The following is a 20409-nucleotide window of genomic DNA, read 5'->3' on the forward strand; positions in this document are numbered from 1 at the left end:
GCGATCATGGTATTCATATTCTGAACTTGGACCGTCGAGCTATAGATTGCAGTTTATCGATCATTCAAGCAGCCGCCTGAATTTGTTTCGATGTAGTCGATAGTATCAGAGATTTAGCCGACTAAAAGTATCGTTGACTACTATAGACTAAATCGATAGTTTTTACTACTTTTTACTACTTTTTACTACTTTACACTACTCTTCGGATATAATTCTTTTCCTGCTTTAGCAGTAAATTTTCACGCCATTTTCATATATTGGTAGTACTGTACGCACCTAACTTCTCCATGGATAAAATATATTTCCAACAAAATTGTTTTATAATTTTCCAAGGAATTAATTCATATTTCTGGAATCCACTGCTTTAATTTGAATCCTGTTTCATCGAAATTAGTACAGTGGAGTTTGAAATATAAGAATTTTTCTTTGTGTCGAAGAGTGAGTAACTTCACGTTGAACCTCGTCAGAACGGGTTTCTCTGAAGTGCTCAACAGTTAGATATTTCTTTACCACCCAGACTATGGCCGACGCGTAAGTGTTTGCTCGAGGTCTCAATGAAATCTAAAAACATCGCTAATTAATAGAATTCCGACGATCTTCATATCGAATATTTAAATAAATTTTTTCATTCTTTATCGAGCGTGTATCAAAGTTTTCGGTCCTTTGACTCAAATTTAAACTTATCGTTCGATACTGACAAGTCATAACACTGATCAGTTTGAAATATAAAATACAGTGTTTGATCACTAAAAATTATATTCGTCCTCTAAATCCTCATTAACGTTCATATTGCATGAAATGACCCAGGTGTTAAGTACTTAAATTCATCATGAAATCTCTTTCAATTCCAACCTATGCTCTGTGCCATGCAACGTGTCGATTGTAGTATTCATTATAAAATGATATTGTACACAGGAAAAAAGAGGCTGCACCGGCTAAAGCTGCCGAGGCTAAAAAGCCGGAGGAAGGTAAGAAACTTCCAGCAGTACCAGAGTCGGTTCTTAAAAGGAGGAAACGGCGTGAGACAGTGAAGGCTGCGCGTCTTCAAATATCCATCAAGGTATTGCCCGAAAACTTTTTTTAAATATCATCTCGATTATTTCAGTTGTTAAATGAATAATTTCTTCATTTACAGCAACGTGCTAGACACTATCAGAGAAGGAAAGAAATTTTCAAACGAGCTGAGAAGTATGTGAGGGAGTACAGAGCAAAGGAGAGAGATGAAATCAGGTTAATCAGACAAGCCAAAAATCGTGGTAATTACTATATCCCAGGCGAAGCGCGCCTTGCATTTGTTATACGTATTAGAGGGTAAATATGAATATTTTATCAAGTTCGAATTGAGATAGAATTTTTGTTAAACACCACGTAACTTTTTTCAGTGTGAATCAGGTTGCTCCGAAAGTACGCAAGGTACTTCAACTGTTCAGATTGAAACAAATCAACAATGGTGTATTCGTCAAGCTGAACAAGGCGACTATTAATATGCTCCGTATCATTGAGCCTTATATCACGTGGGGATATCCAAATCTGAAATCGGTCAGGGAATTGATCTACAAGAGGGGATTTGCCAAAATCAATAGGCAACGCATCCCCATCACGAGCAATGCCATCATTGAAAAGAGACTTGGTCAGTTATTCTTTGTTACGTTCAAAAGTTTATTTTATTACTTTTGACAAGTCCATAGGAGTTGCATTACGTTACTAATCAATTCTCTTCCATCTTGTCAAAGAGTAATAGACTATCTAATAACTTTGATGCACGTATTTTGCATCGAGGCAGCAATAGTTCTTACAATTCATAATTACATCCATTTTTATGTACTTTGTTGTATAAATAGTGTGATCGTAATGTGCAAAATGAATTTTTGCAGGCCGCTCTGGAATCATTTGCGTGGAGGACTTGATCCATGAAATATTCACGGTTGGACCAAAATTCAAGTTCGCAAGCAACTTCTTATGGCCCTTCAAGGTATGCAAATCTTAAAATCACAACGTCGACATAGGCATGATTATTGAGCTATTCGATGTTCTATAAATCTCCTACTATGTCGTAAAGCAATACGGGTTTCTCTATATAGCGCGCATGTAAATTTGCGCTCTTCAGTTAAACTCAAACATTTCGTTATTTAAAAATACTTGAACTTTGTTGTTATAATTGTTTCGTATGTTTCAGCTCAACACACCCAACGGCGGATGGCGCAAGAAGACAAATCACTACGTGGAAGGTGGTGATTTCGGAAATCGTGAGGACAAAATCAATGAGCTCCTCAGGAGAATGGTTTAAATTTGTACAAGTCTTAATAAATGAAAATTTAAATAGGACATATTATATTCTGTTATACATTATCCTGTTCCCTGTTTATTAATCTAAGTATAAATATTGTTACGCGTATTATTCGAATAAAAGATTGAAGTGCCCTCTTCGTAGTTCGATTCGACTGGTTATGTCCAAAATATTAACAGTTACCGGGGAGCACCGAATAAAATTTTATTACTGTAATCAATAACAGCACTGCTGTGTCGACCTCAATTATAATTCTCTTGAACACAGACGGGCGTATATGAGCCAAAACACGAACGCATGCGTTGAGTTGGTATACATATATTGCTATCGAGTAGCTTTGTCGAGTCGCATGCCGTAATTGCATGAGAATGGTACGCCAAATCGAGATTTATGAGTCTTATACCAGAGTCTATGAATTAAATATTTTATTTACTAATAGAATATTATTTTTAACGTAGAAAAGAGATTGTTAGATAAACGATTCACGAGGATATTTAGCAATTACTTAATAATTACGGTTGCATCATAACAGTTGTACGCACACGTGAGTATTATACGCGTATACATATCTAACCTTCGGAAAATTCACATTTACCAATCTTTCGAAAGCAAATACTAATTACTTTCATTCATTTTATTAAGTATTTCCTACGTTCTTTTACCACGCGCTCGTCTTCACATGCGTTAATTTCGATGGACTATTGGACTATAGTATAAATAGTCAGTTTCGTTGTCGCGTGCTCTAGGGTTCGAATCCTGCCCATGCCGTTTTACTTTTCATTAATCACGTTTGTGGATTTTAACTAACGTAATATCGTAAATGCGTCGTAAGATTTTATGTAATAAATACAGATTTGCTAATTTCTATCCCTTTCACGTACTTCGAACGTTTGAAATAATATAATGTTTCTTGTCAATTAAATTTTTAGACTATTAATAATGAGCAACGAGACTGTGGATCCTGGAACTTCATGTGATAATATGAGCTCATCAATTAATAAATCTGCTCAATCATCATCCAGTAATACTACAATGTATATTCTTCCACCAAATGTATTGCAAAATCTTAATTTAACTAATGTTATAAGTAAAGGTGAGTATTATTTTATTAGTGTGCAATTAGGAACGGAATAAAATTTTAATTTATCATTGTACATTTTTCGCACAGAAGAAAGTATTGTTTCTACCATGGACTTGTGTAATAAAGATAATTTGAAACTACAAGTGATTTCTAAGTCTAATGGGAATTCTACGAATGAGAATACTACACTAAAGAATGTGATAAAACGAAGCACGGTTATACAGGATAATAGAAATAATACAGAATCAACGGAGGATTCGAAAACTGATATAAGCGAAGACAAGTTAATATCTGATACAGGAAACAGTCAACATTTAAACAGGAGAAAGAGTGTCATACAAGTAGCTAATTCCGTAGACGTTTCTTCTGTTATAAAATGTACTACTGACGTAGAAGATGATCAAGCTACCTCAAACGATGTACCAACGTCTCAAAGGCGAGAAACTATGTCTGGACAAAACAGCGAAAAATATTTAAATAGCCAGTTAGAAACACAAAAGAAAGTGGAAACTAAGTGTGAAATGAATTCAAATATACATGAGAGATCTAAACGTATTCGTAAGCAAACAAACTTTGATGATTATATTACGACGCATAAAAAGGAGTCACCGAAACAGGAAACTAAGACTTTACATCAGAAAACGACCACTGCTTGTGATGAGAAATCGGACGACCCAATATGTTGTATTTTTTCAGACGATGGAGAAGATACGCTTAACTTAAATACTTCTACTCCCGTCACATCAGCTGTAATAAGAGACTCACTGCCTTCGAACTTCAGTAGCAATTCCGGAATTAATACTGATATTACAAATATTAAACGGAAATGCTACTCGGTATATATGCAAAATTATCAAAATTTAGTAAAGGATGAAAGCGCGACATCGAAAAATTCCAAAGGTATAATGCAAACAAATGATGAAGTAGCTGCCGGATTAACAAACACCTCTGAACGTGTCACTCTAAAGAATAATGAGAATCTAGACCTGTGCGAACGTAAAGAATTAAACTTGACGCATTCGCGCAAACACTTCAATGATAACATCGATGTTGATAAAAGCACGTTAGTTACTCCGCTGAAGCACGGAGACCTACGTTCGAACTCGGTCAATGAAATGGATAATAGTCAAACCTCAGATGTTACATCAGTGAAAAAAAGAAGAGGGAGGCCCAAAAAAGTTGTACCTTCGCCACAAGAAACAATGAACGATGCCTCCCTTACAGAAACAGTTATTCATACCAAGAGACGTAGTCAAAAACTGTACAATATTAGTGATGATATCTTAAGTGACAACAGTAGCACTGAAAATGAAAGTATTAACAGTCTGACTGGTAATCAAATAAAAGGCAGGGGTAGAGGTAGAGGCAGAGGCAGGGGCAGAGGCAGGGGTAGAGGCAGAGGCAGAGGCAGGGGCAGAGGCAGGGGCAGAGGATTAATGGATACTGAAGATGTAGCAAAGTCAATGAAACCAATATTTGATGTGATAACGGAAGAAGAAAACTCGGGTGATAATAAACCTACAACCCAAGTACGTTTTACATTTTCCATTTTATATTGTTGTATCAATAAATTGTTGCTCATTTAGGAAAATGTAACTTGTGCCAAATGCGAGACAGAGATATCGAAGAAAGAGTGGAGTTCACACAATTTGCTCAAACACAATTATATGAGTTGGACGAAGGACGAGGAACCAATTGTAAGCATGATACATCGATTAAATCAATCGATATTTGAACTCGTGACTCACTGTACTAAAAACTTTTATTTACAAGGATTTTGAAAATGACATTAAATTATGGAAAAGAGTATTGACCGCTGCTATTAAAAGGAAGAAAGGTCAGTTGCCGTGTGAAAAATGTGGGAATGTAAAACGCAGCGTGAACGGTTTTATATCTCACGCGCAGTTCTGCGGAAAAACAGAGGAAGTACGTAATTCCTTCAATTGAAATTTATAGTACAACCTCTTGAGATAAATATTAAGGCAATAATATATGTGTATTAGGAACAACTAGCTTTAATGGCAACTTGCCATATTTGCGGAGCTGTTATGAAGCCAACTTCTGTGGAAATGCATGAAAGAAGTCATAGAGAGTCAAAGAAAAATGAAGGAAAAGATTCAAACACCTCCGAGTATCCAAGAGGAAAACGTAAAGCGGCAGAGAAGTAAAATCTGAATTGTAATACCACTTAGACTTGAACAAAGACGGTATTGTAATATAATATTTAAATTGTAGAGCAGTGTCAAAAATTTCAGAGTTTGCTAAACTCGTAAATGAACCACCCAAAAAGAAAGTAAAACTAGATATCTCTTTTCTGGTATGTTTCGTAATGGACATTTATAACAAGATATAATTTTAAAAATCACTGTTAACATTAATATTACAGAAACGTGTAATAAACGAACCGAAAGATGAAAAAAGTATACCGTCTATGCGAAAAAGTATGTGGAAAAAACAGCTGGCTGCTAGAGGGCAAATAAAGTGCCAGGAACTAAATTGTACATACACTTGCAACTCTTACGAAGATATGTGTAAACATTTCGCTACTTGTAACTTCGTTCCTCAAAAGGTACGCATCCACGTATCATAATGGTAGCGACGTTATTCTTTCATATACATTTCAATTTTATTACAGGCCTATCTGTGTAAAATATGTAAATTTACCTGTTCCTCTAATGAAGAAATGATAAATCATGTAACAGACCAGCATGCACCGGTAGAGGAAAATGAGAAACAGTCAGATTTCGAAGGAGAAAGTTGTAGTAGTTCCGACGAAGGTAAATTTCATTGTTGATTAGGTGTTTCATTCATTGGTGATTTCGTGTTGATTGAAACACGAAACAAAGACGCTTATGATTTCTACTTTCAGAACCGTCTCACAGGACGAAATCAACGTACAAGGAACAAACGCAGAGAATAAAGTACATAACGCCGTACATTCCTGCCGTGGAATGGAGTATGGAATTGTAAATTTTTATAATTTCCCGTGATATATATTTACACATATTTACTGGGCGTACAAATAATTACTCGTACTTTCTGTTTAGCGAAAAAAAGAATTACGAATTGTATTTGTTCGATGACTATTTTCCGAATACGTTTACGTTATTAAATAATACGTCTGTTGGTCAATATTTGCCAGAATTAGAGATTTCTATGCGAACGGAGAAAGAGAAATCTGAAGAAGCATCTGAGACAGAGACCGCATGGAAGCAATGGAAAAGATTTGAGGGTGGTTCGGATGAAGGTAACTATTTGCTATGATCTCAGAATGATCAACATATTGTATTCGACATCTTTTATAGATTCTTTCATTTTCTTTACTGGTGGTCCAGTATGGGCAATCGCTTGGTTGCCAATTCCATTACCGATGCATTCTAAAAACCCCTGTCAATACATCGCAATCAGTACTCATCCGACAATGGAAAGCGAATATACCATAGGACACTCGCACCCTGGACCCAATATGATACAAATTTGGAGTGCAGGACCTCTGACTTTCGAGTTAGTAGCAATCATTGTAGCAGCTAGAAGTATTCATTGTAATTATAAATAATCGAAAACTCTACTTTTTTCTTATCTAGAACTGACAATAAAGAGACATTTCCTGCTCTCTCGTATGCAATCGTACATAATAGTGGCACCATATGGTGCATGGAATGGTGTCCTTCCGGGTGTTATCAAGACGAAAGTCTGAATAATTACGAGAAAGATGCGCAGTCTAGTCTTAAACGAATGGGTATGCTAGCAACAGCTTGTTCAGACGGAAATGTACATATTTATTCATTGCCGTTTCCGGAGGAATTGAAATTTGAAAAGACTGTAGACAATCAGTAAGTAGCACATCATTTTCTGTTCTCGTATATTATTAATATTATTAACGTTTACTTCCACAGATGGCCTATATATAGTACCGATCCGGTGATAACTTTAACTGCAAATATATCGATATATGATAGTAATAATCAGAATTGGATGTGTACAAAGGTTTCGTGGACGAAACAGCACGGACATAAGTAAGATTATCTTACTGCTTTTTCCCCCTAGTCGTCTCGTATGAGTCTTTCTAAATAATCAAACGTTTTCAGCACTATTGCTGCAGGATTCTCAAACGGTTACATCGCGTTGTGGGATCTAACTTATAAATCTCCGTTATCAATGCAAAAGAGGCAGAACACATACTTCATAAATGCGTTCCAGCACTTTTGGGGTCATAGCAGTTCCTTAACTAGTAAGAATACCTGTCCTGTCTCTTTCTTTCGTTCATATCTACGAATTAGAATAACATATTTAACAAGCGTGTCGTTCTTTCCAGTGGTATCCTTAATTCCATATAACGGAGAAAGATTTTTAGCTTCTGCGAGCTTAGATAGAACATATAAATTTTGGGATTTGGAAAATACGAGTTGTCCGCAAACCAGTGCACATAAGAATTTTATAGTGAACGGTGTATGGATGACACATTTGCCGTGTGCTGTTATCAGTTTTGACGACGCACTCGGGTAAGAAAGAGTATAAGGAAGATGTTATTTATCCATAGTATACTTATTAATATCGTATCGGTTTTATAGATATCAACATACGAACAGCTATTTGATTTCGTTAAGAGAATACGAATTCAAGTATTATCCCGTTTTACCAACGAATTCTCCCACATACGTAAGTAAATTTAATAAGCATTTCCGATTATTCTCAATTGAAATATTGTTCTCTTTAAAACTAGGCGGTAGATGTTTCCGATTATGCAAATGGCATTGCGCATGGTACATATGCGGGTGAAATATTAACGGTATTCGTCCATAATCTTATAAAAGACAGAGATTATATCAATATCTTAAAGAGAAGGAAATTAAGTTCCTACGTGAAAATAGTGGACTTTTTAAAAGAAAAGAAGGAAGAGACGAAGGAAGAGACGAAGGAGACAAAGGAAGAGACAAAGGAAGAGACGAAGGAGGAGACGAAGGGAGCGAAAAAGAAAAATGACAATAAGAAGGATAACAAACGTAATAAGAAAGAGTCGGACTACCAGTACTCTCCGGACAAATACAACGAATGCCATGATCGATACGGTCTTATTTTCTGCGACGATTTAAAATCGTTTCGAATAAACAAGCATAAGAAATCGATATTTTCGGAACACTTGAGGGAAGTGCCAGTGGAACAATATCCATTCATGTCCGTTAATAGGGTACGTACTAACAATCGCTGCTTCGCTTATTTTACGTGAAATATAATGAAATAACTTTCAGATATCCTGGAATCCAAATGCGTGGAGTTATGTATGGATGGCAGTTGGCTATCAAAATGGTTTAGTCAGATTAATAAACTTCAAATATATATCTGCAGCAGATGAAGTAAAAGAGATGCTGCCCGAATATACGAAGACAATGCTTGATAAAGCGAAAAGTTCGACGACGCAACGCTGATTATAAATTGTAATTTATAATATAATGTGATGAGGCGAACATGGTAAATGTAATGTATTTTTTCTAATTTTATACATGTTAGGTTCACTTTACCGATGCCAATGATTAAATAAGACTACATGTAACTTATTCAGAACATATTTCAATGTCATTTGAATTGAATGTTTATGAGTGTTAGAAAATTCGAAGTGAGAAATACTTTTCAACAGCATAGATGTTTCCTTGGAAGAAAGAAAATTAATGACATTATGAATGTTAATAAATGAAATCTAATACTAACCGGCATCATTTATTTCCCTCCCTATTACCATGTTCTACATATTGTTATGCAAAACTGGTTCTATGACAAAGTGAGTTATAGTTGATGCATATGTGAATCAAATAGGGCTTGTGATAGGCACGCCTGAATGAATACACCTTAATAAAACGTAGTGGGGGATCGCGTACATATACAATGAAATGACGAAAAGTATCCTGGCCTGGACTAACTCACTGGCACTGGCAGTTGTTTCATTTGTCTTCACTGGCTCGGTCAGTTTGGACCAGAATCGGGTAACTCGCGGCTAGTCGTAAAACCAGCTCTTAATATTCGAGACGAAAGCAATATCGCTTCTCGTTTATCTCGTTAACGGAAGTTAGAACGATATCGAGTAGAAGTTTCGTTGTATGATTTCCTAACAAGAGAAACTGCTTTTGTTTCAATTATTTGATACGATAAGTAAGTTCTCTTCTTCGATGTGTAACGTGAGATATTAAATCGCGAGACGTGTGTGATTTTCAAGTCTACCTGGTTTTCGTAGAATTAACATTCAAATCTTTGTTGAAGACATGGGTATCAATCCGATGAAGTGGAAAACTAGAAACGTACTATATACTATGTTAACGCTGTTAATCTTTTACGTATTATTTCTATACAAGAGGAAACAACACGTGCTGTTCGAAGATATAATAAAGGACTCGAATCCTATACACGTATGGGAATTTATGGCGGATTTTAGTAACATGAAAAAGTTAAATCCGACGATGTACGTGAAGTATTAAATGACCGCTTGTTAAACTTTTTCCGCGCGATTTTCATTCTGAGTCGTTGTTCGCAGAGAAGAGTTTAACATCATTTCAGAAAGTGGTAATTACGATCATTGGAAATATTCGGTTGAATACACGGAACATTTGAGTCACATACCGATCATTCGAAACACAGCGATAGGAAACTATGCCGTACATCGAGATAAAAATGGATATTTGATTACCTCGAAACATCTGACTTGCTTCTTTCCCAAGATCGGTTGTCGTGAGTGCCTCATCTTATTCCAATCGAATTTGAAATTAAACATTGTCACTCGCACGACACAACATTCAAATGAACTTTATCTGAAATTCTGATTTCCGACTCTCTCTGGTTTCAGTGGAATCGATCTCGCAATTCAGATTCGATCGAGACGGAATCGAAGATACTAAATATATCGAAACTGTCCAATACGAGTGTCCTATCGCATTCTCGCCTTTATGCTACCGAGAAGTTATGTATCAACGAGAAGAAATTGCGAAGAGATTAAAAAAACGCTTCTCGAGTAAAAATGATAAATAAACGTCTACTTGAACCGATTACTCGAAACATATTTGTTCATGCTTTTATATTGCAGAAATAATTGAATAAACTTCGATATATCTATAAATCCACAACATTTCATGTAACGCGCTATTTCTAATATAATTGTTTCGTTAATTTACGTTTAGTATGACCAACATTGGGGTTTAAAATCTCTGGTAAACTAGCAAAAATGATCGTAGAGGGGGAGATCTAGGAGATCAACAATTTATCGAAACATACACACGAGAGACCGTGTGATAAGGAAACAGCTATCGAGAAGCCTTTATATTTTTATTTGTATTGTTGAGATATATTGTTTGTAGCATTTAATCGATAGTCTCTGTAAATTGATAACAGAACTTGAATCATGTCCAATAAATTCGAAACGTAAGTGAAATCTGTGTTCTTATGTCGACCCTTCATTATGGTTTACGTAGGGTTAGATGTGTTTTAAATAGACAACAAATCTCACTGACATATTGTCTTAATTAACGGTGAACACGTGCTCCTTTAATTTATGCGATTATTTCCATTAGCAACTCCATTCCCAAGTAGTTCGAAACAACAAAACATCCGTGAATGATCCGACACTTGTCAGAAACTAAATAAGTACTGTGACTTTTCGATTGTTGTTATTACCCTTCTTTAAAATTCGAATGATAATCAAATTGAAGTTTTTGTACACAGTAATTCCACGTTTCATGATGCTTATGTTATAAATGATAGTAGTACTTGCAGGCTAAAAGCTAGTGAAGACAGCGGGGATGATGAAACACAGTCGAAAAATAATCAAAAAACTGAGAAAGATTCACTAGTAAGAATGACCTGCCTCCTTTTTACTTCGTTAATACCTTCCGATTAAATGGCACATTTTTATTTATTGTAGCCTCCGATAGAAATTAGTCCGAACGAGCACAAATTGCAGTATGCATATGCGTTATGGTACAGCAGGCGCAATCCTGGTAAACAACCAAATATACAAAGTTATGACCAGAATTTAAAACTGGTCGGTAGGTTTGCGAGTGTCGAACAGTTTTGGAGTCTTTATAGTCATTTAGTCCGGCCATCGGAGTTATCGACACCTACAGACTTCCATCTTTTCAAAGTTGGCATAAAACCAATGTGGGAAGTGTGTATCTTGTTATCCCCATCTTAATCAAACTTTCCTTGTTAACTGACGCACTATTCTATTGTTCCAGGATGAAGCGAATCAGAAGGGTGGCAAATGGATAGTGAGATTAAGGAAAGGTTTAGTTTCCAGATGTTGGGAAAACCTTATATTAGCTATGTTAGGAGAACAATTTATGGTCGGCGAAGAAATATGTGGAGCTGTTGTATCTATAAGGTTTCAAGTAAGATCATTTTCATTGCCTAACAGGAACGGTTCACGTGTGCCAAATCATTGGGTATTGTTGATCTCAACAGGAAGATATAATATGCGTGTGGAACAAGACTGCATCTGACTATGCGACGACAGTACGCATTAGGGATACGTTAAGGAGAGTATTACACCTTCCAGCCAGTGCCTCTATGGAATACAAAACTCACAATGAAAGTTTGAAGAATGTTCATCGATTGTAACAATCTGACGAAATGATCACGACGTGACGGATTTCAGGTAAATTCAACTATTTTCGAGACTCCATCTCCGTGATGCAATATGTGTGCTTTTCAATTCTACATTTAGCCAATTGATACTTGTGAGATGATACTTAGGAGAAAAATATTTGAATAGCCATCTTATCGGATAATGCATTCTGTTCGCAAGTGTTCCAATGTAACTTATGTAAATAAAATACATGTTGATAATAAAAGAATCATCTGATTTCTAAATTATACGAAATTTTTATAGTTATTTTTCAACATAGTAAAATCTTTAATGATAGAAATAAGCAAGCTTGTTGTATGTCAAATACTTTTATTCAAGAGTACTTAAGATTTGAAGTCCATTTTACATAAGATATATTTATACATTTTTACACGAGATCGTATTCTTTTCAATGTGAATTATATAAAAAGACAGTAATTTTGTTAAACGTCTTAATATACTATGTACAAACTTTTATGCATACTTAAGGCAATGAAGCATATGCATATGTAGCGTCATATACATAAAAAGAATAAAAGATTTCATATAAGTTAATAAATATCAGTAGTTTCCATGATGTGTCCTATCGTTTTTATTTGTATATAGACTAGAACCAGATATATCCAGTAACAAAAAGAATGGCCAAACGAATTCTATAAATGATTGTGCTCAAGTCCCAAGATTCGAATCCTTGTATAAAGTATTTTTATAGCCAAAAATTACAGCCTTAAAATAATAATTGTAACCATACCTGTAATAAATCGGAAAACATTCGATTGATACACCGAAACGGAACGTAGTCGATTGAGTAACTCACCTAATACGAATGAAAATATTAATTTAAGGTTTATAGATAAATAGAGGTAGTCAGGCACTCTATTATTCCGTTCTCCTTCGGTAGGTAAAAGTAACCCAATTATACAAATGATTCCAGCAATCAATGCTATATAATTCGTTCCTCCTAAAAATCATTTATTTCATTCATTACTTTAAGAGCTTGATTATCACTTTACTTTTATACTTGATAAACATTTGTGACAGTTCACTTAGAATTTATATAAAGAACAATTAAACTACAGAAAAATTCTTATCATATAAATTACAATTGAATGGCACTAATAAAAGGAAAAGCTAATTTTAAATACTAACTTATTAACCTTTATCCATAGAACATTTCATATCTGAGGATAGGTACATTTTTGCATTCTTATTTCCACCAAATAAATCATATTTTAACTTTACTGATTTTCGCGTGTACTCTGCAATTGTAAACGATTTTGCCATTCAGGTAAACCTATCATACTTCAACGAGAGATCTTTGCTAACGTTCTAATTTCCAAATAATGGTGAGAACTTACTATCCATTGCTTTATTTTGAGCTATGAGAGCATAAGATTGTTGCTGCCTACTTTCATTTATTGGAAGCTGCTGAAACATTTCAGGGTCTGGAGTAGATCTTCCAGTTGCCTCTGTTGTCCCAGCAAGTAACTTAGCTTCCACATCTCTCTTTCCTATGGCCTATTAATGTTTTTACAAATTATTTTTACTTCGATCAGACTATTTTAATGCTAGCTTTTAATGCATGTTCAATTACTTGTTTAGTCGGATGCTCTTGCATTTGTATTCTAAATTTATCAACGACATTACAGTTACTTGGTAAGGGAGATTTATGCCTGACAACAATATCTACACAGCATCTGGCTTTTATTGTTCCTTCCGGATCGACAACTTTATACTTATTTGGCGCAGTACACAGTACTATAAAATTAATTGATCGTATTAACACTTTTGCAACCTTAGATTCTGCACTCTTCACATTACAATGTATTACCTCTGAATCTTATTGGGAAATCGTATGGGTTATACAATGTTAGAACTTGTTTGTGAGTGGACTGATCGTCTAAAAAGAAAGTGATGCTTTGAGGAAATACAAAGACTGGTAGTTTTCGGGGAGTTCCTGCTAACTGGGACTGCATGATATTCGCTTAATTTTGCGTGGTCCATCCACCTATAAAATTATTACACACGTCTATTATTATTATTTTCTTCTTCAAATCCCTCAGTTTCGTATAATACGCTCTATTCTCTCAAACTCTACTTGATTCTTTGTTTGCATATCGTAACATCTGTCGCGATTAAAATCTTTAAAAACAATGACTTACCTAAAGAATATTAAGCACTTTGTGAATTATAAAAATTAAGCTAAATAATTGTGCGCTAACAGGTTTTAGGCGAACGAATATGTTAATGTTTCTTTGAACTATATTTTAGATTAGTATAACCACTCAAAGTTTTAGAATAATTTAAAAAACGGCTAATCATTCTCTCGGAGCAGCTCGAGTGATTTAAACAGTGACTATAGGAGATTAATTAATTAGATAGTTTAATATTTACAAATTCGTTAGCGTCACAGAACACTTTGATTATTAAATACTGTTGATCTTTCTAGTGAGAAATAGAAAACACACTTCTTTCCCTGCTCTTCGTACATACATATCTACATCTACATCACTTCTCGTTTGCCAACATTCGCTATTGTGCGTGTGAACGAGCTAATCATATTATTTCCTCGTGTTTCCCTAGCTTATCATCGCGAATCAGCTGATTATTTTACGTTTCGAACTGACAAATTTAAATGGTATCATTTTACAATTCACACACTCACATATAGACACACGCGCGGACGTATCGCTGTGCGTTATTGTTTCTAATCAGTCGGTTCAACGATGAAGAAATTTAATACCTAAGGGTCTTCGCACGTTCGTCGATTAACGACATTTCGAAAATGACACGTAGCATCTGAGACTCAGTTTTACTTCTGCTTGTAACAAAGAATTTAATCTGAGTATCTATTTAACAACATGAGTAACTTTCGTGATAACGAGCGCGATTAGTATTAGGGACAAAATACATGTGCACAAGCGTCGTTGGTAATCACAATACTTGGATGGATTCAACAATATGGCACCAGACCGGATGCAACCGGATGATCTGCCTCATGAGTAATAGTACGATTATGTCGATCGAACGCTGTTGATATTATCGTTTTTGATATAACAAGTTTCCGCGAACGAAAAAAGATAAAAATGATAGGATCATTGCCTATATTTTGATTACTAGATAGTGTACGAAGTAAACGTAGCAGTTACGCATTCGAACCATATTACGGAATTCTTTATCTTTCGATTACTCCAGAGACTCTTTATTTATTAACCTAACGGTAAAAAGCTTGTCTTCGATTATTGTGCTAATTTGAATTACTTCAGAATTCTGGTTTGTACGTCTATGAAATAATGTGATTTTAATTCTTATATCCTTAGAGACTTGTAGGAACTTCGAAGAGAAAGTACGATGGTTAACATTAATCCCAGAGTGTTCTTCGATATAGAAGTGGGCGGTCTTCCCATGGGCCGCATGATTTTCGAGCTTTATGCAGATCTTTGTCCGATAACATGTGAAAACTTTCGTGCCCTGTGTACGGGGGAGAAGGGGCTTGGAAAAACGACTGGCAAACCGTTACATTATAAAGGAATTGTTTTCCATAGAGTAGTTAAAGATTTTATGATCCAGGGTGGTGATTTTTCAGTAGGCAATGGAACAGGAGGAGAATCAATTTATGGAGGAACGTTTGCAGGTAAATCTACAAGTGTACTCGATGCATTATATTAAATAATAATCCTAATAATATTTTACAGACGAAGATTTCATTGTGAAACATAACAAGCCATTTTTATTGTCAATGGCAAATCGTGGTAGAGACACGAATGGTTCACAATTTTTTATGTGAGTATTTGTAGAAGAAGCAACTGTTTAAGTTCTAATAAAGTTGTGTAACCAATTCAAACAGTTAATTAGATCTATGATAGAGAAACGAGTGCAGGATGGTGTGGTATATTTTCTATATCGTAGTCTCGAAGATACGTTAATGTATTTTATTTCTTCACTAAGAATTTGTGTTGCATGCTATTATTAACAAAAATGATCGGCTTGCGAGATATTAATAGAGCTGCAAGAGAACATTTTCTTTTTTAACATCTCGAGTAGCTAAAACGTTATTTTTCTCTGCTGGCAGATGTATACTTTGTCGACTTCGAAGGTAAAGGTAATAGGAGTTTCATACACATTTATTTTTACATTTTAATACCCGTTTAACCGATATTCAAATATCTCTTGATAGAAAGTATATTCATTAGAGAAATTATCAAAGGGCTAACTTGGATTTCGATAATAAGATTTATCTCCTTTTCATTCTCTATGTTCACTGTGACATTAAAGCAGTTGTTCGATGTTTATTAATTTATGTCGATCAAATAAAACTTCTGGTGAAATACTGGAAAGTATAGAAGTAAGGATATCTCTGAAGGAATGAATAACTTAGCTATATTTCTGTGTAGTCGTGAGGGAAGGGTCTGCACACCACTACTACAACACAATGACCACTGAAAGCTGGCTCTTTCTGTTCATCTCTCATCCCCTTAATCATATTTTGTTGTTGTAGTACAACACAACCAGCGCCTCACCTCGACAAGTAAGTGATCACGAATGAATCAATCGTTAGAAAATTTATCGATCGTAACTTATATTCGAATGTTGAATTTTACAGTGTCCATGTGGTTTTTGGAGAAGTAGTATCTGGCCAGGAAGTTGTAAGGCATATTGAGGGACTTCCAGTAGACCGTATGTCTCGCCCGTTACAAGATGCGAAGGTTGTAAATTGTGGAGAACTGGTATTGAAAGTCAAGAGTAAAAGTATGTCTCTCTTTTAGAAATTGTTATGCCACGATCACGATACACCAGACTATTTAAACCTTACTATTTTTCTGCTCACAGCAAAGAAACATGAAGCGAAGGAGGATAGCAGTTCGTCGGAATCGGATTCTGATTCGTACACAGAAAAACCGAAGAAGAAAAAGAAGGCTAAAAAGAAGTATATGTTACGCGAACTAATTACAGCCTACATCTATTTACGATATATTCTATTGCAGTAAGAAAAGAGCAAAATCCGAGGATGGCGAGATTCATGATTCTAACGAGGACGATCTTGGAAAACCGCATCCCCTTGTATCGGTGACAAAAATTGACCCAGATGAAATTCCTGAAGTGCCTGCTAATAAGTTTCTGTACAGAGCAGGGCCTACTAATAATGCGAATCAAAAAGAATTTAGGCAACACTATGGTCGAGATCGGGTACGGTCGCATAGAAAAACTGGTCGCATGTTTAAAGGAAGAGGAATATTTGTAAGTATTCTTGTGTACAATGCGTAACATATGGTATGTATGAAATCTTCAAGATATCGTCTTCCATTGTAAAAAATTTCGTATTTTCCCGGGGCATTGTATTGTTAGTTACTTCAGGTACGAATTAATAAATCTGTTTACAGCGGTACCATACCCCTTCGCGTAGCCGTTCAAGAAGCGTTACGCCACCGCATTGGAAACAGGCTCAAAACCGGACTATCAAATTGCACGAGTTCCAAGTACGTATTTATATTTAATTACAGGTAGTCCAGTTAATTGATCGCATGTTTTAATTCGTATGTGCAGAAGATGGAGAAGGAACGTTTAAAGAAGGAGGAAGAATTGAAGAAACGCGAGGCCGATAGAATTAAAAAGTTTACTGAAATTCCGGATGAAGATAATCCTGCGATGGACAAGTTTGACGAAACCGAAGCGCAAGTCGCAGAAGAATTGGAGAACAAGGAGAACGATCACACGGACGATAAAAAGAGTGGCAATAAAGACATTGATCAAGACCAAGACAATTTGAATATTAGTTCGGACGTTAATGATCCTTTGGCAAAGGACAAGCTGGATGGGAAGCATAAAAATGACAAGTTAATGAAGCGCGAGTTACATCGATCGTACGGTGATAAATCCGCGCGACGTGACTCGCGGGACAGAAGCCGAAGGCGTGGAAGTGGTCGATCGAGGTCGCGTGAACGACGAAGATCTCGGGACAGGGAATACGATCGCAGGAGCAGTCGTGAGAGAAGAACCAGAAGGAATTATTATCCGCGGAGACGGGATGCTTATAGAATGAACAGACCCGGCAGAGATAACTATAGACATTACGATAGACGCAACGACTATAGAAGGGCTAATAACTCGAACTCAAATTACGAGACAGACAAAAATCGCAAGAAAAGTGATAACACCTCGGACTCTAACAATCAACCGAAATTCAAACGTCGATCACGTTCAACTAGTTCTAGTAGTCAACACTCCAAAGACTAAATGCAATGTTTCCACTTACAATTTTTCTCTACATAATAATACAACAAGTGAATTATAATTTATGTAGTAGCTACATTTATTTCTCATTTTTTTTTGTTTAATTAGTTTGTCCGTAGAATGTATAAATTTATATATATATATATATGTGTGTGTAGATTAATGCTTTACATTTGTATGAATCTGAGGTATATCAATTACAACGTTTAACTGTAAATTTCATATTTAGAAGGTCAAGACTTGTCTCTTATGCCTATCATTTTTGTATTTATATGAAATGAATATACCACTATGTTGCATCATGTGTAATCGTTTGAATATTCAATTATCAAGGAAAACACCGAAACATTTAATTGTAAATCTATCTAATTACATTTGTAGCATCATATTGTAAATTAAAAAATACTTTTATAGCCAGTGATTCATACTTATTTACGAGTTTACCACTCCATTTAGAAGTGTTAGATACCCACATGAGAAAATACAAATGTACGAAGGGGAACAAGTTTCATTTCATGTAGGACTATTCGTGTACGAATATCAAACTTATCTCGATGAATTATATAATTATTCCGCGTAATTAAACCTTCGTACCTTTATTTTGCCGAAGTAGAATGTTCCGGGCATCTTGTCTGAGTCGCCAAATCTCCGAATCCTTTCCCAGTTCTCCGAGCTCACTGACCCTCTTTTGAACTCCGATGTGGTATCCGAATCACTAGCACATCGTGATTCGATTAAATACATGAAACTTAATTTATGACACTACTGATCTGAATAATTATGAGCAAAATTCGAACGCGGAACTGCGCGGGATCGCGTAATTAAAAACTGAAGCACGACTGCACGGGCACCAGTTCAAACTTTACTTAGTTCGTTATGGCCGCTAGGTGGCTACGGCAGCGGCACTGTAAGTTTTCGAACTTCAAAATTGAACTAACAATAGTAATAATTATTTAAATAAAAAGGATTCAGTTATTTCTTAGGATTGCATGTTCGAACGAGCGTGCTTCGAGATCTGATAAGTAAGCTGAGAAAAATAAGAATAGATTCCATACTATAGAATCATATTAAATATCGTGCAAACGAAAAAGTGTCGAACTGCAAATTCTTTAATTATATGAATATTTCGTAGTTTCTGTTTCGTATAGTAATAATAATGTAATATTTCGTGCAAGGTCAGATTCATTTCAAGAGATTTCAATTTTATTCATTCAGTTCTGCGAAAGTTGACTAACTTCGTTTTGGTTATGTCCCGATTCTATTTTGTTTAGCGGTTCATATTTTATTGGTTGTTCGCGTATAAAAAAATGTCTTGTGAATTTATGTCAACGCGTGTGTTCCGTGGCCCCATATGGCACGAAACTTTTTTTTCTGATACAAGTCACCCTCTGTATTTTAACCCCTTTGAAAGGGGTACCAGTCACCCCTTTCAAATCCCAAAAAAGGGTAGCTGCTAAAAAAAGGGTAGCTGCTAATAAAGGGTGTTGCAGCTGGAAAGATATTGTCCACATTTTTTTTATAGTTTTATATTTATTTCAATCATTCCTATTACAATTAATTTTATTGTGATCCACAAATAAGGATAAACAAAAAGGTGAGAATATATTCTTGAAACAAAATAAAAGTTTGGAAGAGAAATTTTGATACCAACTTAGCATGTGTACTATTGATTGGTCATTTCTTTCTCTTTTCAGCAGTCAAAGTTCAAAGGATGCGTCCCCTTGGCCTTAGGGTTTAGAATATTGTAACGGAGCATGCTCGATACCCAGAGCTCCAGTCCAGACCCTGGACCCTTTCCCCAGCTGTGGATGCCAGATACGATCCCTTCCCTTCTTTCCATTCGGCATTGGTGATAGGGCACACCCCTTTAGTTCGTGTTTTAGAATATGCCAATGGGGCATGCTCCGTCTAAAAAACCCTTGTCAGTCTACACTGTGAACCTAGTCTACCCTTTCTGACTTGTGCTAGAGGATCTACACCCAGGGATTGGTTCAGAGGTCCGTACAGTTGGGGATATCCAGGGCTATATTGGGTATGACAGAGCAGCCGTTCTCCATAGCAAGCGTAGGAGTCAGGATCAGTTCAGCAGAAGCTACCACAGAGTACAGACTGAGGTGTGTTCCTTCCCCAAGTAGTGACACAAGTGTTATTCAAATTAAACTGATTTACAGTGGTTTCTAAGAGAAATATATCATACAAGAGCAC

At 35.8% G+C, this 20409-nt stretch overlaps 6 protein-coding genes across 15 annotated transcripts; 5 read left to right on the forward strand and 1 right to left on the reverse strand.

Moving 5' to 3' along the window:
• The first annotated feature begins 425 nt into the window (after positions 1–425).
• On the forward strand, positions 426–2332 carry RpL7 (ribosomal protein L7). The gene is made up of 6 exons (XM_018023007.2): positions 426–531; positions 916–1060; positions 1136–1311; positions 1383–1630; positions 1875–1972; positions 2177–2332. The coding sequence occupies exons 1-6, from the start codon at positions 521–523 to the stop codon at positions 2285–2287; spliced, it is 789 nt and encodes a 262-aa protein (XP_017878496.1). The 5' UTR covers positions 426–520; the 3' UTR covers positions 2288–2332.
• An 81-nt stretch (positions 2333–2413) lies between these two features.
• LOC108624034 (general transcription factor 3C polypeptide 2) lies at positions 2414–9073 on the forward strand. Of its 2 annotated transcripts, none has more exons than XM_018022994.2 (19): positions 2414–2831; positions 3217–3380; positions 3456–4897; positions 4955–5065; positions 5142–5294; positions 5372–5532; positions 5604–5685; positions 5755–5937; positions 6004–6145; positions 6238–6334; positions 6416–6615; positions 6674–6872; positions 6953–7201; positions 7265–7384; positions 7457–7599; positions 7684–7870; positions 7940–8027; positions 8092–8556; positions 8618–9073. In XM_018022994.2, the coding sequence occupies exons 2-19, from the start codon at positions 3227–3229 to the stop codon at positions 8792–8794; spliced, it is 4353 nt and encodes a 1450-aa protein (XP_017878483.1). In that variant the 5' UTR covers positions 2414–2831; positions 3217–3226; the 3' UTR covers positions 8795–9073. The 2 variants fall into 2 exon arrangements, with proteins under 2 accessions (XP_017878483.1, XP_026668217.1); XM_026812416.1 differs by having other exon boundaries at positions 6704–6872.
• Positions 9074–9256: 183 nt separating this feature from the next.
• LOC108623849 (uncharacterized) lies at positions 9257–10413 on the forward strand. 2 transcript variants are annotated; one of them, XM_018022698.2, is made up of 4 exons: positions 9257–9512; positions 9595–9819; positions 9892–10085; positions 10201–10413. In XM_018022698.2, exons 2-4 carry the CDS (start codon positions 9623–9625, stop codon positions 10380–10382), a joined length of 573 nt encoding a protein of 190 aa, XP_017878187.1. In that variant the 5' UTR covers positions 9257–9512; positions 9595–9622; the 3' UTR covers positions 10383–10413. The 2 variants fall into 2 exon arrangements, with proteins under 2 accessions (XP_017878187.1, XP_017878179.1); XM_018022690.2 differs by having other exon boundaries at positions 9258–9512; positions 9621–9819.
• Positions 10414–10504: 91 nt separating this feature from the next.
• Positions 10505–12223, forward strand: LOC108623830 (eukaryotic translation initiation factor 4E homologous protein). 4 transcript variants are annotated; one of them, XM_018022661.2, is made up of 6 exons: positions 10505–10772; positions 11112–11199; positions 11272–11514; positions 11585–11737; positions 11811–12003; positions 12073–12223. In XM_018022661.2, exons 1-5 carry the CDS (start codon positions 10753–10755, stop codon positions 11964–11966), a joined length of 660 nt encoding a protein of 219 aa, XP_017878150.1. In that variant the 5' UTR covers positions 10505–10752; the 3' UTR covers positions 11967–12003; positions 12073–12223. The 4 variants fall into 4 exon arrangements, with proteins under 4 accessions (XP_017878150.1, XP_017878140.1, XP_017878158.1 ...); XM_018022651.2 differs by having other exon boundaries at positions 11811–12223; XM_018022669.2 differs by having other exon boundaries at positions 11115–11199; positions 11811–12223.
• Positions 12224–12318: 95 nt separating this feature from the next.
• On the reverse strand, positions 12319–14652 carry LOC108623795 (motile sperm domain-containing protein 1). Of its 5 annotated transcripts, none has more exons than XM_018022612.2 (7): positions 14442–14652; positions 13805–13981; positions 13568–13731; positions 13332–13491; positions 13131–13232; positions 12791–12934; positions 12319–12724 (listed from the first exon to the last, which is right to left on the reverse strand). In XM_018022612.2, the coding sequence occupies exons 2-7, from the start codon at positions 13947–13949 to the stop codon at positions 12693–12695; spliced, it is 747 nt and encodes a 248-aa protein (XP_017878101.1). In that variant the 5' UTR covers positions 13950–13981; positions 14442–14652; the 3' UTR covers positions 12319–12692. The 5 variants fall into 5 exon arrangements, with proteins under 5 accessions (XP_017878101.1, XP_017878093.1, XP_017878109.1 ...); XM_018022604.2 differs by having other exon boundaries at positions 14368–14652; XM_018022620.2 differs by having other exon boundaries at positions 12320–12724; positions 14467–14652.
• A 286-nt stretch (positions 14653–14938) lies between these two features.
• Positions 14939–18269, forward strand: Moca-cyp (nuclear cyclophilin protein Moca-cyp). The gene is made up of 9 exons (XM_018022587.2): positions 14939–15193; positions 15294–15607; positions 15669–15756; positions 16472–16501; positions 16577–16722; positions 16804–16900; positions 16959–17211; positions 17355–17450; positions 17518–18269. Exons 2-9 carry the CDS (start codon positions 15325–15327, stop codon positions 18205–18207), a joined length of 1683 nt encoding a protein of 560 aa, XP_017878076.1. The 5' UTR covers positions 14939–15193; positions 15294–15324; the 3' UTR covers positions 18208–18269.
• The last annotated feature ends 2140 nt before the right edge of the window (positions 18270–20409 follow it).

The sequence above is a fragment of the Ceratina calcarata genome, unplaced genomic scaffold (genome assembly GCF_001652005.2).
Source record: "Ceratina calcarata isolate Rehan_Ccalc_2016 unplaced genomic scaffold, ASM165200v1 scaffold115.2, whole genome shotgun sequence".
Lineage (NCBI taxonomy): Eukaryota > Metazoa > Arthropoda > Insecta > Hymenoptera > Apidae > Ceratina > Ceratina calcarata.